Here is an 18,935-nt window from a genome sequence, read left to right as displayed (position 1 = left end):
TTTATATATTTTTATGATTATTTAAGTTGGGCACTTAAGGATGTTGAGCGGGAAATTAGGGAGATTAAATGGGAAGTTAAGAAAAAGATACTGCATATATTTTTAAATCAATTTGTAGATATGCTATTAGTAAAAAACCATAATTAACCATTTTTATTAATAACTATCATCGATTTGAAACAGTGATAAAAATGTAAGTAATAGGCGACATTCACGAAATTGCTAAATTTTAGTTTATTAAATTGAGACATGATTTTTTTAAATACTATTTGAAGAAATTGCTTTTAGTATTACAGAGTGAAGCTTTTGTTCTAAGAATAACCTTTTATTATAAACTAAGATAAGTTAATTTATCGAAATATAAATCAATTATTCTTTTATAATTTATTAATAATCTTAATTTATTAATATTATGAATTAATAAAATGAATTAATTATTCAAACAACCCATGTATTCACTAAAGGATAGAAAGCTAAACGAATATACATTTCGTACGGGTAAAATCAGGTGTTAGCCCGGAATTTTGAACTTCACGAAAAAGCCAGGAATTTTTTTGAAAACCGGGAATTTTTCAGATTTGTTTTTACTTCTGCAATAAATATCGTGTTTCACTCTTCGAAGAAAGTGTTTTCGGAATTTTGCTCAGCGTTACTAATAATATCCGTTAAAATATTGGAGATCATTTTACATTTAAGATTTTAAAGTTAATGTTGGATTCAAAAACGAATGCTCCTTTTATACTATAATTTAAGAATTAAAACGTTGTGAAGATGGATCCTTCAAATACTAGTTTAATGCTTGATAAATAACTTCTTTAGTAAGGAGAATTCTTTTTTCTTAAAATCGAATTTTATACTTTTTTTGTAAACAATGACAGGAACGAAAAAATGTTCAGATAAAAGTTGGCACGTCTAAAAAAGTTCTATAAAAAATGTCTGTTTTTCTTTCGCGATATTTTTCACAGTTTACGAGAAAAAATAAAATTTTTAGAGGGAAAAAATTCTCCCGGCCTTAAAAATGGTTTAGTCCGCGTGAAGCTGATAAGATGCCTTTCTTCTATTATTATAAACTTTTAAAAAATATTTACAAGATCAAAAAGGTGGGATTTGTAAGAAAATATTTTTTATTGTTTCCCTCAAATTTTTAAAATATGAAAAAATATATTCTCTGAAAAAATCAACCTTTTTTATTCAATAAATATGGCTAAAAATCAATTTTATACATATTTATGAAATTAAATTTTTCTGTATTATTGCATTTTTGCAAGGCTAGTTGGTTAGTCGAGTGGGAAGTTAGTGAGGTAGAAGGCATTTAGAGAGTGTATTGATTCCTGAAACAGCGACAAGAACATATTTTTATAACATATAGAGGTTTTATAATTGTCTTGTAAAACTGTAAAGTGTTTAAAAAAATAGGCCTTAAAGTCCCTATGGAATAAAATATAGGGACATAGAGACATAGAGTACTTTTTCGTACCCAAATGGTAACAAATCCAGGATAAATTCATAAGACATCAAAACAATTTAATAAATCGAAAACATTTCATTTATTTCCGTAAACTTGAAATTAGTTTCCAGGAATTTACGGTTAACAAGAAGAATTAGATAAAATTAATAACAGTCTAGGATGAATTGAAAAAAATTAAAATGAATTGAAAACAATAAACTTTGAAAAAGTCAAGAAAAATCCACTACATTAAGTATAATTTAGTAAGTTTAGAAGAATCCAAATGAATTAAGAATAAGGTGAATTCTAAAAAATAATTTCAAAGCTTTGAAACTGTACTAATTTCTTTACAATTTTAACGAATTAAGGGAAATGAGAAGAATTCCATGAAATTCATAAAAAATCAAACTGAATTTAAAAAGCAATCCAATGAGCTGAACAAATTTTTAAATGTGAAAAAATTCAGTGAATTAAGTTTGAAATGAGTTAAAGAAAATTAAAAAGAATTTTAAAAAATCTCTAATAACTTAAGGTGAGTTTAAAGACTTCAAGATGAATGAAACAAAAACTTTTTACAAATAACCTAAAGTATTTAAAATACTTTAAAATATTAAAAATCCTGTAATAATTTCATTAACTGATCCTCAATATCGATTAAATTAAAACTGTTAAATTTTTTTTTAAATCCATTGAATTGAGTAGAATTGCGTAAATTTAGAAAAATTTGAGTGACCATAAAAATATAAAAAATTCCAAAGAATTTAAAAGAATTCAGGGTATATTAATAAGAGTGCAGATGAATTCCAAAAATAATTGTAAGCCTCTGCAAATATTTTAAACTCTAAAAAATAAATCATTTTTCGTGAATAAATTCTTTGAAATCCACTAAAATATTATAAAATCTCGTGATATTCTATGATGATAATTTCTGAAATCCTCGAAAATATAGTAAAATACATTGAGAGCTTTAAAATCATTTAAATGCTTGCAAATCTTATAAAATCTTTTTAAATCTCTTCCAACCTTGTGGATCCTTTAAAATCGTTCCATAGCTTCCGAAATTCTATAAAATGTTGTATCCTAAAATATTTTAATCGCTCTGAAATCCCTACTAATTATTTTAATCAATTAAAAATCTCTAGGAATGTATTATGAATCATTAAAATATTTTTAATCTTTTGAAATCCTACAAAACGTCTTACTTCTCGTGAATAAATTCTTTAAAATTCCAATTAAATATGATAAAATATCGTGAAATTCTATGATATTTCTTGGAAAATGAATTAAAATAGACTGAGAGCTTTAAAATCCCTAAAAAGAGTTTAAATGCTCGGAAATCTGATAAAATCCCTTGAAATATTTTTCATTATCTTACAACCTTATAGATTCTGTAAAATCGTTCCATAGCTTCCGAAATTCTAAAAAATGCTTTACCTTGAAATATTTTTATTGATTTGAAATCCTCTATAATTATTTAAATCGATTAAAATTTTCTAGAAATGTTTTATGATCCACTGAAATATTTAAAATCCTTTGAAATCCTATAAAAAACCTTACTTCTCGTGAATAAATTCTTTAAAAATCCAGTTAAATATGATAAAATATCGTAAAATTTTATGATCATATTTTCTAAAATCCTGGAAAATGTATTAAAATACATTGAGAACTTGAAATCCTTTCAAATAATTGAAATCTTCGGAAATCTTATAAAATCCGGAAAATTGTTTTAAAATATTTGAAAATCATATAGGTCCTGTAAAATCGTTCCATATGAACCGAAATTCTAGAAAATTCCTTACTTTAAAATGTTTAAAATTAAAAGCTTCTGAAAAATGCCTGAAAAGTATTAAAATTACCCTAAAATCTAAAAAAAATCACTTGAAGTTATTGAAATCTATTAAAAACTTCTCGGAATTTTTAACAAACCCCGAAATGTTTCAAAAGAATTCAAGACAGTTCAGAAATAGGTATATACCTGAATTCAATAATGATTAACCCATGAGTTAATTTATTAAAATACAATTGAATAATGTGATATTTTTATTTAACAAAGTGGGTTGATAAAAAGGTGACTTTTTGACATTTATTTCTTACAAAAATTCTCTGATTTAAAAGATTTTTTCTCAACATCCCTGACTCAGAAGCTTCGATCTTATTATACATTTTTTTAAAGTCAGCAAGGCCTAAAAAAAACCTTAAACAAATAAATAATAAAAATCTAAAAAGCTGCAGGTAAAATTTTTGAAAAATTCTTACTTTGTATTTTCTCAAGTTCCTGTCTTTCCTCCATCAAATCCAACTCTTCGTCGTATCGTTGCTCGTCGTGCGCAGCCTCGGACATCGTCATCGTTTCGTACTCCTCTTTATCATTTTCTTGTTCACTATCAGGTTCTGACATTCCCTCATCAACCGAAATCTCGTCCTCCGATTCAGACAAGTCATCATCCACGCCCTCTGCGATTCAAAATTTTGATATGAAAAAAACTACTGAAAATTGTCCCAATCTTATATAAATTAAAAAAATGAAGACTAACCAGCATCTTCGTCAGGAATCCAAGCCGCTTGATACTCAGAAGTTCCTTTGGGAACAACTTTTACGAGCTTGCGCTTTTGTTGAGCTTCCGCCTGTTTCAGTTCCTCCTCTGTGGGCCAAGTTTGTTCAGCATCCATTGGATCTGGCATGTTCTCTGCTTGAAGGGATTCCTGAATTTCATCCGAAAATTGATAAATCTCATTTCAAGGACAATTAAATTAATAATTATTTGAGCTACCCATTGCCGATTTGGCGGACGATTTCAAATTCCCGGTCATTTCCCAGTATTACCCGGTAAAGGTTTTCAATTTTCACTGTCAACTGAAAGTAACAAATTCATATTTGTTGCAAAACATAAGCATTTAATTTAATTCGTGACGTTCATTATAACAATTTGTTAACACAACAGAGAAAAAAATTGCAAAATTAATTAATTTTGAACTAAAATGATGAATATTTAACTGGAATACTTGAATTTTCATCTAGAAAGATGGATTTTTAAACAATAAAATTAATTTTCTAATAAAAAGATTCATTTTCTACCAAAGGATACAATTTTTCAACAAAATACGTGGATTTATAAGGAAATGGTTGAATTATCAATTAAAGAAGACACATATTCAACCAAATAGTTGAATTTTGAAAAAAAAAATAATAGTTACATTTTTAGTTTAAAAAATCTGCCCGCCACGCGGGCACATTCCCATCGCGCGCAGCTCGCTTCGCTCGCAAGTTTGAGCGCGCCCAGGACACGCGATTGTTAGTTCTCGCGCTTCGCGCTCGATTATGAATTTAACTCGCGCTACGCGCTCCGTCTTTATATTTTCGCACATCCTTGCGCAAACATTTAAAAATTAAGACTCAAAACATCCACCACTGTAATTTTGTGATTGTGAATTCTCTTTCGTTAAAAAAGCTTAGCTCAAGAGTTTGAGCGCACCTACGGCACGCGACTGAGGGCAATCGCACTCCGCGCTTAGTCTTTGCATTTCTGCCGCATTCGGGCACAGACCTTTTAAAATCAAAGGTGAACGGACCGACAACTGAAATTTTGTGCTTTTGAACTCTCTTTCGTTAAAGCTCTTTTGGCTTTAACGAACACATTCTCATCACGTATCTCGTGCTTCGCACTCGATTTTGTCCAACATGTCATTGAATCATACTAATTCTTATTTCCTTGTTTTTATAATTTTTCATTTTTAATGTTGTTTTTTACTATTAAATAAAAACTAATGCGCATCTGCATAGGGTCTGGTACAGGAACCTATATAGGATCCTATATAGGATTCTATGTCCTCTTTCGTCTTTTCTGTGCTTTTTCCAAAAAGTTAATTTTTTAACTTTTAGTCTTATGTTTTATGATTAAAAGAAAATCTACTCGTCCGATCGAAAAATAATTAATAAATAAATTTATAGATCTTTTTAGGCGAACAACTTTTGTTTGGTAATTTAAGTTCATACCTTGTGTCGTTTTTTCAAACCAATTTAATATTTTGATTTAGGATGTTATTTATTACGACTTAAGCAAAAACTAACTGTCCTATCAAAAATTATAGCTCCTTTTTGGGTGAATAAGTTTTGTCTCATTTTTTCTCGTAGCTTATATCGAAAAGTGATTCATTCTTAATTTTTAGTTCTTTCCAGGGCGCGGCCCAAATTAAAAAATTAAATTTAAATTAAATTTAAAAAGTTCTTATCACAGTCCTGTAGGGCGTTCAAAAAGAAAAGTTTTTCTTCTCGTGACTTTTTTTCATATCATGCGTTTTTTGGCTTCAAATGTTCATTTTAGTTTGTTTTTTTTTGGACTTTGAAAATGCTTTAACTCTGATCATTTTCTTTTTATAGAAAAAAGTCATGAGGATAAATTGTTTGATTTTCTGAGTAATATGAACAAACGTGCATAGAATTTTCACATCTTGAAAAAATGTGGTTTCAAAAATTTTTTGTACGATCAAATTTTGAATTTTCAACTTTTTGACCAAATTGAAAAAGTTGTTATCATAATCTTGTAGGGCTTTCAAAAAGCAACGTTTTTTTTCTACAGACTTTTTTCGTATCATGCGTTGTTTCGCTTAAATTGTCCAATTTAGTTTGTTTTTCTGGATTTTGAAAATGCTATAACTCTAGCAATTTTTGATTTTTCAATAAAAGTCATTAGGATAAATTGTTAATTTTTTTAATTCTATGAATAACCGTACAGAGAATTTTTGAATTTTGAAAAAAGTGGTCTCAAAAATGTTCAAAATGTGCCCACTTTTTGAATTTTCATCCAAAATGGCTGGCTAACGAACTTGACCTTTAGTTTAGGACACTGAACGAGTGTACCAAAGGGCTATCTGATAGATTAATTTTTTCAAAAGTAATCGTGTTCACGGGCAGACAGACATACAGACAGACACATTCGTAAAAGCCTGTTTTTAGGATTCAGGGGATCTCAAAACGTGGAAATTTGACCAAAACTGGAGGCTCAAATTTTACACAAATCTAATACCTCCTCTGATGAGAATGTAAAAATTAATTATCAAGCTAGCTGATGAATGTTTAACTAAACTGATGGACTTTTAAATGGAATAGTTTAATTTTAAACCAATAACCTTTTTTTTTTACTTTTAGTTTTAAGTTTAAAAAATCAACGTCCAATCAAAATAAAAAGAACTTTTAAGTAAACAAGATCCTTTTCAAATAAAAAATGGAATAATTAAATTTTTAGTCAAAGAATGAATGTTCAACAAAAGAAATGAATATTTAAATAAAATTATGGAATATCCAACTGAAATAAGAGTTACGCTTTCAGTTAAACAAAAAAGAAACAAATTGTCAACAAAATAGTTGAATTTTCCGCAAAAATAAATCCTTTCCATCTAAAGAAATAACAAGTTTTCAATCAAATCGCTCATTTTCCAACTAAAGAAATTAATTTTTAATTAAAATCAAAAAATCTTTTCAAAACAATTAATTAAAAAAAATAGTTTATTTTTCAACCAAGCAATTTTATTTCTTACCTGAAAGATGATTTTTCAAATAAATAAATAAATATTTAACTGGAATACTTGAATTTTCAAGCAAAAAGGACAAACTGTCAGCCAAATTGTTTGATTTTGACTTATAAAAGATCAATTTCCAGTCAAAAATGTAACAGTTACATTTTCAATCGGAGAAAATAATTTGCAATCAAAATGATGAATCTCAAACATAAAGATTAATTTTTTACAAAAAGGACTAATTTTCCACAAAGTAAATATATTTTCAAACATATAGTTCATTTTTTAAACAAAAATATCAATTTTCATCCAAGAAAATATCAATTTTTAACCAAAAATAGAATAGTTTAATTTTCCGTTAAAAACCTAATTGTTAATAATTTAAAAAAACGGAATTTCAGCAAAATAGTTAAATTTTCTACTGCAATAGTTAAATTGTTAGTAAAAAAAAGATTTTCAATAAAGTAATTATTTTTTTTTTACGAATTGAATTCTCAAACAAAAATATTAATTTTTAACAGAAGAGTTTAATTTTTAACCGTGATTAGCAAGAAATTCGAATTCTGCCTTAGAACAGGTATTCTTTAAACTCATTTTTCTAAATCTGCAATATAATTGTTTAAAAAAATTCCCGTTCCACGTCAAAAATTCCCTGTTCCAAGTGAAATAATATTTCTTTACAGAAACTCCCTGTCCTAAAATAAAAACGATAATTATTTTATAAAATTCAACGTTCCAAGCCAGCATAAATGAGGGGTAAACGAATAAAAATTGATGAATGTATTTTTTGAAAAAATTGGAAAAATAATTGTTTCTGTATTTTTGGAATATCATCAATTTGATTATCAAATTCAAATTAGTGAAAAAAATGTTACAGCAAAAAATTGAAAAAAATGTTCCTTATAATAGAAAAAGGTAAAAATTTTATTTCTCATAAAGTATGAATAAAAATGTACAAAGTCAGACTCAAGTAACGTTACATTCTTTAAATCATATAATAAGCTCTCTCTTTGATTGATAAAAAGCCGGTAATTTCTCGGGTTTTTACGGTAAAATTTAAAACTTTTTTTCGTTAAGTGCATTAAATGATAGTTCCAGGTGAAAAAATAAATTTATTAATATTAAGTATTCTAAATTATATTCTTGATTTCTAATTTTAATAAAAACTCTTTGACTTCTTGGCCACGCGAGAGTAGAAAAAGTAGAAATTACTTTTCTAAATTGGACAAAATCATAGAAATAATAAAAAATAAATTTCCAGGTTTTAAATTAAATTCCCGATGTTTTTCCGGTCGATAAAATTCCGGGGCGTTTCCCGGTTTCCCGGTCAAGTCGCCACCTTGCCAGTTCAAGTACCTAAACAATTTTAATTTCGTTACCTGTTTACTCGGATCTGCAGTCTGAAGAATTTTCGTTTCAACTTCACCGTCCATTGGCTCATTCTCTCCATTCAATTGAGTCTTCCTTTTTCCCTTTTCGAGGGGATAAGGATCATCAGGAGTATCGATACGACTCATTTGAAAATCTCCGAACCCTGGCAAATGGACCAAACCATTCACGGACAAAGGCTTTCCTCTCAAATATCCAGTCACTTCTAACGTTCCAAGACCCTCCGATCCCTGATTCCAGATCAAAAATAATATTATTAATAATATCAGACCTCACAGTCCCTGTGGAATAAAATATAGGGATCAAAGGGTACTTTTTTCGAGCTCAAAGGGTAACTAATTCAGGGTAAATGCAGAGAATTGCAGAACAATTCAAGTTACATTCAAGAGAATTCAAATGTATTGGAAACAATATTTTTAAATATTTAAAAATCCATTTATTTCCGAAAAACTGGAATGAATTTAGAGGACTTTAAGATAATAGAAGAGAATAAAATGAAATCCATTACAATTGAAGATGAATCTAAAAAAATTAAATAATTTTTAAACAATTTGAAAATATGAAACAAACTTCATTGAATTGAGTAACTTTAAAATGAGCTTAAAAAATGCAAGGGTGAATTCAAAAAACATTTCACATCTCTTCAAATCTCGGAGACCCGACTAATTTCTACCACAAGAAGTGGCTAATTACTACAAAACAATTCAAGCTAAATTCAAATTAAATTAAATGAATTGGAACAATTTTAAGAATCAAACATTTATCTATTGTTTACAATAACTTTTGAGTGAATTTTGAGAAATGTAAAAGAAATGAGAAAAAATAGATAAAATTCGTAAAAAGTCAAGCTGAATTTAAAAAGAAATGAAGTTAATTAAAAAAAAAATGTTTAATGGAAAAATTAATTGAACTGCGTAGAATTGAGTGAATTTAGAAGAATTCAAAAGAATTTAGAAAGATCTAGGATAAATTACTAAGAATTCAGAGCGAATTTCAAGTGAATTGAAAAAATGTAAATACCTCTTTAAATCTTCGAAACCCTACGAAATCTCTCATGTATTGTGAAATATTTTTTTGAAATTCATTTTAAAAAATTCATCTTAAAAATACCTTGGAATCTTTCAAAATACTTTAAAATATTCCAGTATCTGAAAGCCTTCAAACTACTGAAATAAAAAAAAATGATGGAAATAATGTTAAATTTGCCCAAATATTCCGAATACTATGATATCTTTTGAAAGCCCTTGAAACTTTTTAAAGCCTTTAAGAACACCTTAGAATCTCTTAAAGTACCCTCAAGTGTTTTTAATTGTTTTAAATCTCATTAAATTACTGAAATCAATAAAAAAGTCTTTGCAATATTTTGCAATAACCTCAATTATTTTAAATTCTTTAAACTCCTTTTAATTTTTTTGACGCTCTTGAAAATGCTAAGGAATTTGAAAAAATACGTTAAAATATTTCAAATCCTTTGATCATTTTATCGATTGATCCTCATGATAAATTAAATTAAACTCTATAAAAATAAAAAATATGATCCACTGGATGAAGTAGAAAAGAGTAAATTTAGAGAAATTCAAGTGAATTAAAAAAATGCGTGTGAATTCATAACATTTAAGAGTATTCCAAAGAATTTAGGATAAATTAATAAGAATTTAGGGTGAATTTCAAATCCACTAAAATATTATAAGATTAGGTCAAATTTTATGATGATATTTTCTGAAATCATGAAAAATTTATTAAAATACATACAGGGTTTTAAAATCGCTTAAAATAATTGAAATCCTCGGCTATCCTACAAAATAACGTGAAATCTTTTTAAAAAATTTGAAACCTTATACGTCCAGTCAAATCATTCCATATCTTCAGATATTCTAGAAAATTCTTTATCTTAAAAGATTTCAAAATCTTTAAAATCACTTCTAACTAATTAAATTATTTTAAAATTCCTTGGAATCTTTTAAAATTCTCTAAAATACTTCATATCAAAAGCTCCTAAAAATAGCTTAAAAGTTTTAAAAATACCCTAAATTCTTGAAAATTCTTTCAAATTCTATTAAAAATTTCTCGGAATTTTTATGAAAACCCTGAAATATTTCCAAGAATTCTAAAATCACTAGGAAAAATGACTAATAGGTCCGGTCTATGAGGCATGTAATAACAATACATAATCTAGCCAGGATGATCACTAAAATACCAGAAAAAGATTCTCTGCAATTTTTCAGTTTACTGGTTCATTGGCCACCCTGGTAATTGAAAGTACAGCATTGAATACAGAATTTTTCAATTCTGCTGCTAAAAAAAGAACCACTTACTTCTTGAGAATACTTTAATTTTTCTGCTAGCAAATAAGGTCTTTTGCTTCGGTAAAATACAGTTCTTTGCTTTTGAGATCCAGCTCGGCGTAAAGTATTTAGTGCGTCCACCGATTTGTCTAAAACTGAAATCTTCTCTTCTGGAAGCCATTTGGAGACCTTATGCTCAACGAGTTGTTTATACTTTTGCCGCTTCTGTTGAAAAATATATTAATTGAAAAACAAATTTTAGAGATCAACGTAAAACATGGTAGATTAATAAATGAATAATTAGTAATAATAAAAGGCCCAGCAACCTTTTGTGGAAGATTATCCAAATCTGTGAGAGCGACTATTGTCGTGGGTAATCCTTGAGCGCGAGCACTCAATATAATATTTTCGCCCCAGGAGTCAATAATTTCTTCCGCCGCCTCACTGTCAATGTTAGATTTTGCGGATATTAGAAACAACACTGTGTCCGCAACTTTAGCAGCATCCAGCGTTGAAAGTATATCACCAACCGGAGGTACAATAATGGAAAATCTTTGTTTAAACCTCGGAATACTGTTTGACAAATTATCTATTACATAAGTTACAAAGAAAGTTGTGTGAACGAAGAAATTAGGAAGTTTATATACCTCAGATGAACGGCTCCGCATGGACTGTGAGCAATACTTGTAGTTTCGTCAGCATTTTTTAGGACCGTTAAGACATCTTGAATGTTTATATCTTTCTGTAGAGGAATTAAAACAATCAAAGATGGGGGTGCGGCAGCACTTCCAAAATGACGTTTCTTCTGCAAAACCTCATCTCGCTTGTTTTGGCGGATTTGCTGTGCTTGATGCCGTCTGGCCTCTTTTCCCAGTTCACTTTTTATACGTTTTGACAGTGTTTTTACATTCACTTTACCTAAAATTATTTTGATTAACTCTCGTAATAAGGAATCATGCATAAACTACGTTACCAATTTCAGGTAATCCCCCCTCCCCACGAAAGTAACGCAGCTATGGGTGTAGAGAAGTGGTCGGCAAAATACTGCCGCGCGGCAGCCCTATCTGCCATGGCCGATCGAGTCAAAATCTCGTGGCAGTACCTGCTGCCACCAAGAAGGTCCAACTCGTCATGGACGCTTCCTTTATTAAGCAGTTCGAGTAACGAAGATTGAAATTCAAAAAAAAAATTCTCAGTTTCAAAATTAACTTTCTGAAAACTCGAAATTCAGAATGTGTGAATTCTTGCGATCAAAAGGAATATACAAACGTCTTAAAATACTAAAAATCAATGCATTATAACACTTTTAGTTTAAAATTAAGTCGACGTCCCCGAGTAAGTAGTCTTACCCTTGCATGCGGGGCAAGCTAAACTAAGGCGGCGGCTCTGCCCCCAGCCCTTCTGGGAGCTGAGGGATTGAGGGTCCCCCTGAATGAGACTATGGAAACGTGAGCGGCCAATCAGTCCCCCAATAAGAAGAAACGCATCAACGGTTCCCTGACAAGTAGACTAAAGAGGCAAGCGCAGCGGGCTAGTGGAGCACAAGGCGGTCCAGTAGCCGACGAACAGGGAGTCGACGAGGATTGGACTGACAGCCGCTGAGAGGTCTGAACCCCAGACGATGGTGGTGACGGATACGAGCTACCCGGACTCGCTGCTCACTACAGAGCAACTTCAGATCTTCAGGAAGGCTGCCTGGAGGGCGCTTGAATGAGTTTTCCCAGACCAATGGCCAAAAATCAAGAACACCTTCTGCAGGGGAGGGGTATTTGTATTTGTGGCAGCTGACCCAGCAGTTTAAGCTTGGCTACACAAGGCTGTAGTCGTGAAAAGGCCTTGGGAAGGCGCATCTCTTAAGGTAGATGAAGTTGAGTTGCTCCAGAAGATGGTTAGGATTACGGCGTGGTTCCCATGTAAATTGGAAGAACCGTCTGTATTCCTCCGGCGACTACAGCGATTCAACCCCTAACTTAAGACAGCGTCCTGGCGGATCGTGAGGCACGATAGGCCTCAGGAAGAAGACAGCGGGAGGAATCAAACATCTTCTAGCTGTGCAAATTCCTGAGTCGCAGACAAGGGCTCTTGCAGTCCTCAACAACAGGCCCTTCTACCACTTTGGACAGGTCATCTTTAAGCTTGCCAGCCAGGGGCAGGAGGAGCCTGTCGGTGTACAAGAAGATCGGGATCAGAGCTAAATGACTGTTCAAGGTCTAACATTTACCCAAATTAACTTACACCACAACAAAGACGCCTCTGCAGTTTTGCATAGGGGCATGGCTGAGAGGCACACATGTATCTCAATAATTCAGGAAGCCTGGTTAGTTTTAGATACCATTTGGGGTGTGAGGGGAGGGGGATGGTTTTTGTTACACGGACCGCAAGGCGGCCAATCCAAGCACTTGCATTCTGGCGAGGGGAGTTAACGTCGTCTCGCTGCTTGAGCTATGTGCTAGAGACCTGATGGTGATAGTCACGGTTCTTAAAGGAATAGGAAGGCTAATCATGGAATCAACTTACTTTCCATATGACAGCGATACCAATTCACCCGTGAAGGTATGTAGACTGATGGAATATTGCAAGGTAAGGGGTCTTTCTCTTCTGCTGGGGTGCGCTGCTAACTCCCACCATACTTTTGTGGGGCGGCACGGACACCAACCCAAGAGGTAATGATCTACTAAAATACCTAATCACCACTGATTTAGATATACTTGATACAAAAACACCCCGATGTTTCGTAACTCGGTCACATAGGAAGTCATTGACATCACTCTCTGCACTCAGATGAACCCACTTTCTCAGATCACTTACAGATAGAGTTCGAGTTGATATCCACTTAACCCGCCGGCCCTAAATGCGCGAGAAATCCAAGAAGAACGGACTGGGGTTAGTTTTCCACGGAACGAAGAAGTGCCCTTTCAGGGGTGCCCAGGTCAATCAGAGACGTGGACATCCTGAAGACGGTGGTCGAGATTTTCAAGGAAGCCATTAAATCTATTTATAAAAGTATTTGTCGACCTTCAAGAGTCCGACAGGCTGGGGAGACACACTGGTGGAATGGGAAACTCAAAGAGCTTCGGAGGGAAACTAGAGAGAGGTGCAGACGTACCAGTACTGGCAAAACGAAGGAACTATGGACCTCATTTATATCGATGAGGGATGAGTATAGGAGTGCAATACATAAGACAAAGCATGAAAGCTAGACCAACCTTTGCACTGACATCAAGAAAGGAGCAGAGGCGTCTAGACTGGATAAGTTGCTTTCTCGAAATCCGGATGCTATTCTCGGCATTCTGAAATTGCCCAGCGGGTGGTACTCACGGTCTGACGGGGATACGTTAGCTCGCCTGATCAAGGCACATTTTCCGGGCTTTACAAAGTTAGTAGAGGGGGGACACCTCCGAGGCAATCAAAGCCGCCTGTGGTCCAACTGGGCCCGAAACGGTGACTAGCCAACGGGATTGTTACCCCAGCCAGGTGGCCCGTGAAGTCCTTCAGTCCTTACAAGTCTCCTGGTCCGAATGTTATATATCCAGTCTTCTTACAGAGAGCTGGTGAGGTCATCCTAGGGCCGATTGTGAGACTTGCTTGGGCAAGTCTCACGTTGGGTTATGTACCGGCGGCATGGAGGGGTGTGAGCGCAGTCTTCATTCCGAAAACAGGCTGGCTCGGTTATAGTTCATCCAAGGATTTCCGGAAAGACTCGTGGACAGATATCGTCATTCTGGATGAGAAGCTGCCATGGAACGAGCACCTGTAAAACAAGTGCAAGAAGCTAGTAGCGACTCTTTGGCTCTGTATAAGAGCCATAGGGAAAAACTGGAACTTGAAACCGAAGACACTTATGTGGATCTGCACAGCGATCTTGCAACCCAGGCTAACCTATGCGGCACTGGTCTGGTGGAGCAGGGTCGAACTGTCTGTGAAGTTTCGGTTGAAAAGAATCAGGGGACTGATTCTGAGAGGCATCACTGGTGCCTCAAAGTCGACACCTACGATAAGTCTGGGGGCACTAATAGGTCTGGAGCCCATCCATCTTACCATCAAGGCCGTGGCTGCGAAGACGACCTGGAAACGAAATATGGTAAACGATAGCAGTATCTGATCAATCCACTCGTCGCTACCTCTTCGACAAGAAGTATCGAGTTAGCCTATCCACGAAAGAGGCATGGGTTAACGGTGAGGCACACCTGTCCAGTGTTGGAGACAACTGGTTTACAGATAGCTCCAGGAACAAGCAGTACGCAGGAGCCGTTGTATATCGTAGAAGGAATGGAATGGGCTTCACAATTGCAATGAGGTCCTACCCCACAGTTCTACAATATGAATTTATGACCATGCTCCAGTGCGCCTGTAAGGCAAAGTAGTATGGCAATTAAAGAAACATTCGTATCTGCTCAGACAGCAGGGCTGCTATAATGTCCATGAATGGAACAACGACCACGTTGCTACTAGTATGGGAGTGCTTTGAGGCACTGAATAAGCTAGCGACAGAAAACCAAGTCACTCTGCTCTGGATCCCTGAACACAGTGGCATCAGGGGCAATGAGATATCGAACAGGTTAGCAAAGCTAGCAGCAAAAGAGAATGTTATTGGAGCCGAGCCAGTTGAAGGCATTTCCAGTAGGTTAGTCACTGAAGGTATTAACAGTTGGCTGGCCGAGGAATATCAGAATGAGTGGGATTTGGTCCCTGGCTGCAGACAGGCTGAAACACTCTTAGGCTCCAAACTAAACTGTCACCGAGCGAAGGAATTACTCAAGCTCGGGAGGAATGAAGTCAAGGTCCTAACAGAAATGTTCATAGGGTACGAAAACCTCCAGTATCACAGATATAAGATAGGTCTTGAAGAAAGTCCCGTCTGTCGTCTGCGCGGAAAGGATAATGAGACTTCTACTCAAATCCTTTGTCACTGCCCTGCGATTGCGGGGAAACGTGTAACACTCACAGGCAGTTACTGCAACAATAAGTCTGCAAGATCAGCCAATAGCATGGCTGTGGCCCTCTCCCTATGGAGAGGGCTATGGGGCCACGATTAAGGCTTATAAGGGGATGCAACGGGATCACCCAAGCGTCAGGGCCTGATACAGTCTCAACCTATAATAATAATAATAATAATAATAATATTCCCCCCTACCGAAGGTGTTCCCCCTACCGAAGGTGTTCCGCGTTGATGTCGCGGTAGGGCTTGAGCTCTCCTCTCATGACTTTGACGGCAATGTTGGAGGTAGCATTGCTATTGACAGGATTTCCAATGCCAAATAGGCTGATAACGAAGAGGAGAGGGACTAAGTAGAACACCAAAACCCATCAATGAAAAATGGAGAATATATTAAAGATTTTGAAACGCTTGTCGCTTCCCGAGGATCGTCGGGGCGCCCCTGGAGCCAGTGCTGGGGGCCACAGTATGCGGGACGGTGGCGATGGTGAGCTGCGAGATGGTCAGGCAGATCTCACTAATCAAACAGCTGACCAGCAAGAACATCTGCAACAAACGGTAAGCAGTGGAACATCAACTGTGCCTGATGAGAATGCTTTCGCTAGCACTAGCTGTTTGGAGCCAACCACCTCGACAGAAATACCGTGGGAGAGCATCAATTGGGATACCACAATGAAAGAGGAATTGGTGCGTCTCTATTATGAAAGTGCGAAGTTTGAAACAAACGAGGAAAAAGTATACAATTTAAGAACAAAATCTGCTGCAAAGTATCCTAATATACAAAAGGTCGCACTAAGAGATCTTATCGCTAAGGTGAAAGACATCAGGATTAATCTACATGTTACAGAAGACCGAGCAATGGAGATTAAACAACAGGTTGATTTGGCGTGGAAAAACGACGGCAATGAACATCAGTTAGAGAAAGCCGCAACAAACGGTCAAGCAGGAGCAATTGATGTCCTTCCTCAACCTATTGATGATCCAACACCACCACATCCTCCAGAGGTGGATGACCTTATACAACCAGAGGCAGAAGCAGAGGTTCAGCAACCAAAAAAGCTACGAAATGGACATACCATATGAACAGAGATGTTATGCGCCTTTATTTTTTGGCAGAGAAATGTGGGGAAAGTGTGAGGAGAGAACATCATACACTCTTTTTACTTAAATACCCAGAGCTAGCCACAAAAATAAATGAGCAGAATCTAGCAGATCAAAAACGCTCAATATCTGTAAACAGACTGCTTTCGGCTGTTGAAATAGCTGCTATCAAAATGGAAGTGGAACGGCAGCTTCCTATTGATGAGCTCGCCTTGGAAGATGTGGATAACGAAAATACTTGATTGATGCTGAAGGCATAGGTGCTAGGGATAATGAACATCATGCACCGGATCTATTAGAACCACATCCGGATATTACTAACGATCATGTAGATAGGGAAATCTCAGAAGAACTACAGCACCTGGAAAGGAATTTTGATCATGCTTTACTAGAGTTCAGATATGTGGAACCAACACTGAGGCATTCTCTGCCCAAAATGAACATTACAAATCATCTGCGTACACTAATAGGACATCTCGACAGTAAGGTTTTACCTACGTATTTGAACGTAGCACAAAATGCGTTACAGGTGCAAACTCTTGTATACTGTGCAGCTGTAGCAACCGTTAGAACGCTGGGCCGAAAAACTAGGCCTGCAAATGCAGTTTTTGTTCCAGCAAGGGATCGAGATCCACCATGGAAGATCAAGTTGGATATGGATGTCAGCAAAGTAAGGTGCAAATTGGGTCGATTAACTCAATATAAAAAAGGAAACAGAACCAGAAAGCTGATGAACCAAGTTAAAAAATCATCCACCCTCGGCACATCGAGACAGTAACACCAGCAATATTGGATGAAATTTTAGACTCTCAACGACAGAGACTTGATGTTCTTACTGCCAGACTGCGTCGGTACAAGAAAAGTAATGCACGAAGGCAACAAAACCAAAACTTTCAGACAGATGAAAGAAGGTTCTATCGTGAACTGAGAGTAAAGCCAAATAACCACCAAGGCACCGAAGTCCCTCAATTGGAAGATATAACTAACTACTGGTCGGGCGTTTGGGTAAAAATGAACAGATGCAATTTGGACACTGCGTGGTTCAAACTGGAGGAAGCAAGGGCAAGCAATAGCCCAGAAATGTATCTGACAAACATCACAGCTTTGGATGTTTCAGTTGTCTTGAAGAGGGCAAGTAATTGGAAAGTTCCAGGTCCGGACATGGTGCACAACTTCTGGTACAAGTACCTGACGAATGTGCATCTTGCGTTGGCAAGGTACTACGTATATGATACCAAAAAAACCAGACGCTCAAAAACCATCTGACTTTCGACCAATAGCCTGTCTTCCAACAATTTATAAATGTCTTACAGCTATCATTGCAGATAAGGTATATTCTCATTGTGACAAGAATGACATTCTTACAGAAGAACAAAAAGGATGTTGTAAAAACTCACGAGGTTGTAAAGATCTAGTCACTATAGACGCTGTTGCCATGACTCAAGCTCGTAAGCATCAAAGGAACTTACACATGGCATACATTGACTACAAGCAAGCCTTTCCTTCCGTTCCACATGACTATTTGCTTGAAGTCTTAAAACTTTACAAAATATGTCCACGCATTGTTGACTTTCTAAGCCATGCGATGAGGCTCTGGGGTACAAGAATCAAGTATTTTGATCATGGACAACCAAGGATAACTGGATCAATACGCTTTACGACGGGTATATTTCAAGGAGACTCCTTCAGCGCACTATGGTTCTGTTTATCATTGAATCCATTGAGCAAAACACTAAACAGCATGTCTCATGGGTTCAGAATTCATGATAATGAGGATGGTCATCAAGTGACCCATCTTTTTTACGTGGATGACCTGAAGCTGTACGCTAGTTCAGACCAGAAACTGCAGTAAGTGCTTGGTGTCACAAAGCAGTTTTCCAATGATATCCACATGGAGTTCGGACTAGATAAATGCGGAAAAGTGCATTTAATCAGAGGGGAATTAGGGACCGCAGAGTTAGAGAACGAGTTCGAAAATGACATCGAGGCAATGACTGCTGGCGAATCATATAAATATCTGGGTATTCTTGAATCTAAGGGTATTCAACATACGATAGTTAAGACAAGCCTAATGACTGCCTTTACTACGAGACTTAGATTAATTATGAAGAGTTTTCTCAACTCGGCAAGCAAGATCAGGGCGATCAACACATATGCCATTCCTGTCCTCACGTACTCCTTCGGGCTCATAAAATGGTCTAACACTGACCTTGAAAAGTTAAACAGAATTGTTCGCGTAGAAATGACGAAGCACCGAATGCAC

At 35.1% G+C, this 18,935-nt stretch overlaps 1 protein-coding gene across 1 annotated transcript in view; it reads right to left on the bottom strand.

The window, feature by feature from the left end:
* The window catches only part of LOC117170831 (pre-rRNA-processing protein TSR1 homolog), a 38,248-nt gene that overhangs the window by 13,002 nt on the left and 6,311 nt on the right, over positions 1-18,935 (bottom strand). Inside the window, exons 2-7 of the mRNA XM_033357878.1 lie at positions 11,283-11,553; positions 10,962-11,208; positions 10,666-10,860; positions 8,341-8,580; positions 3,982-4,150; positions 3,704-3,901 (exon numbers count right to left, since the gene is read on the bottom strand). Coding sequence (XP_033213769.1) covers positions 3,704-3,901; positions 3,982-4,150; positions 8,341-8,580; positions 10,666-10,860; positions 10,962-11,208; positions 11,283-11,553 — 1,320 coding nt within the window. The remainder of the gene's footprint in view (positions 1-3,703; positions 3,902-3,981; positions 4,151-8,340; positions 8,581-10,665; positions 10,861-10,961; positions 11,209-11,282; positions 11,554-18,935) is intronic.

Source organism: Belonocnema kinseyi, chromosome 1 (genome assembly GCF_010883055.1).
Source record: "Belonocnema kinseyi isolate 2016_QV_RU_SX_M_011 chromosome 1, B_treatae_v1, whole genome shotgun sequence".
Classification (NCBI taxonomy): Eukaryota; Metazoa; Arthropoda; class Insecta; order Hymenoptera; family Cynipidae; genus Belonocnema; species Belonocnema kinseyi.
This window is presented reverse-complemented; position numbering and strand designations above follow the sequence as displayed.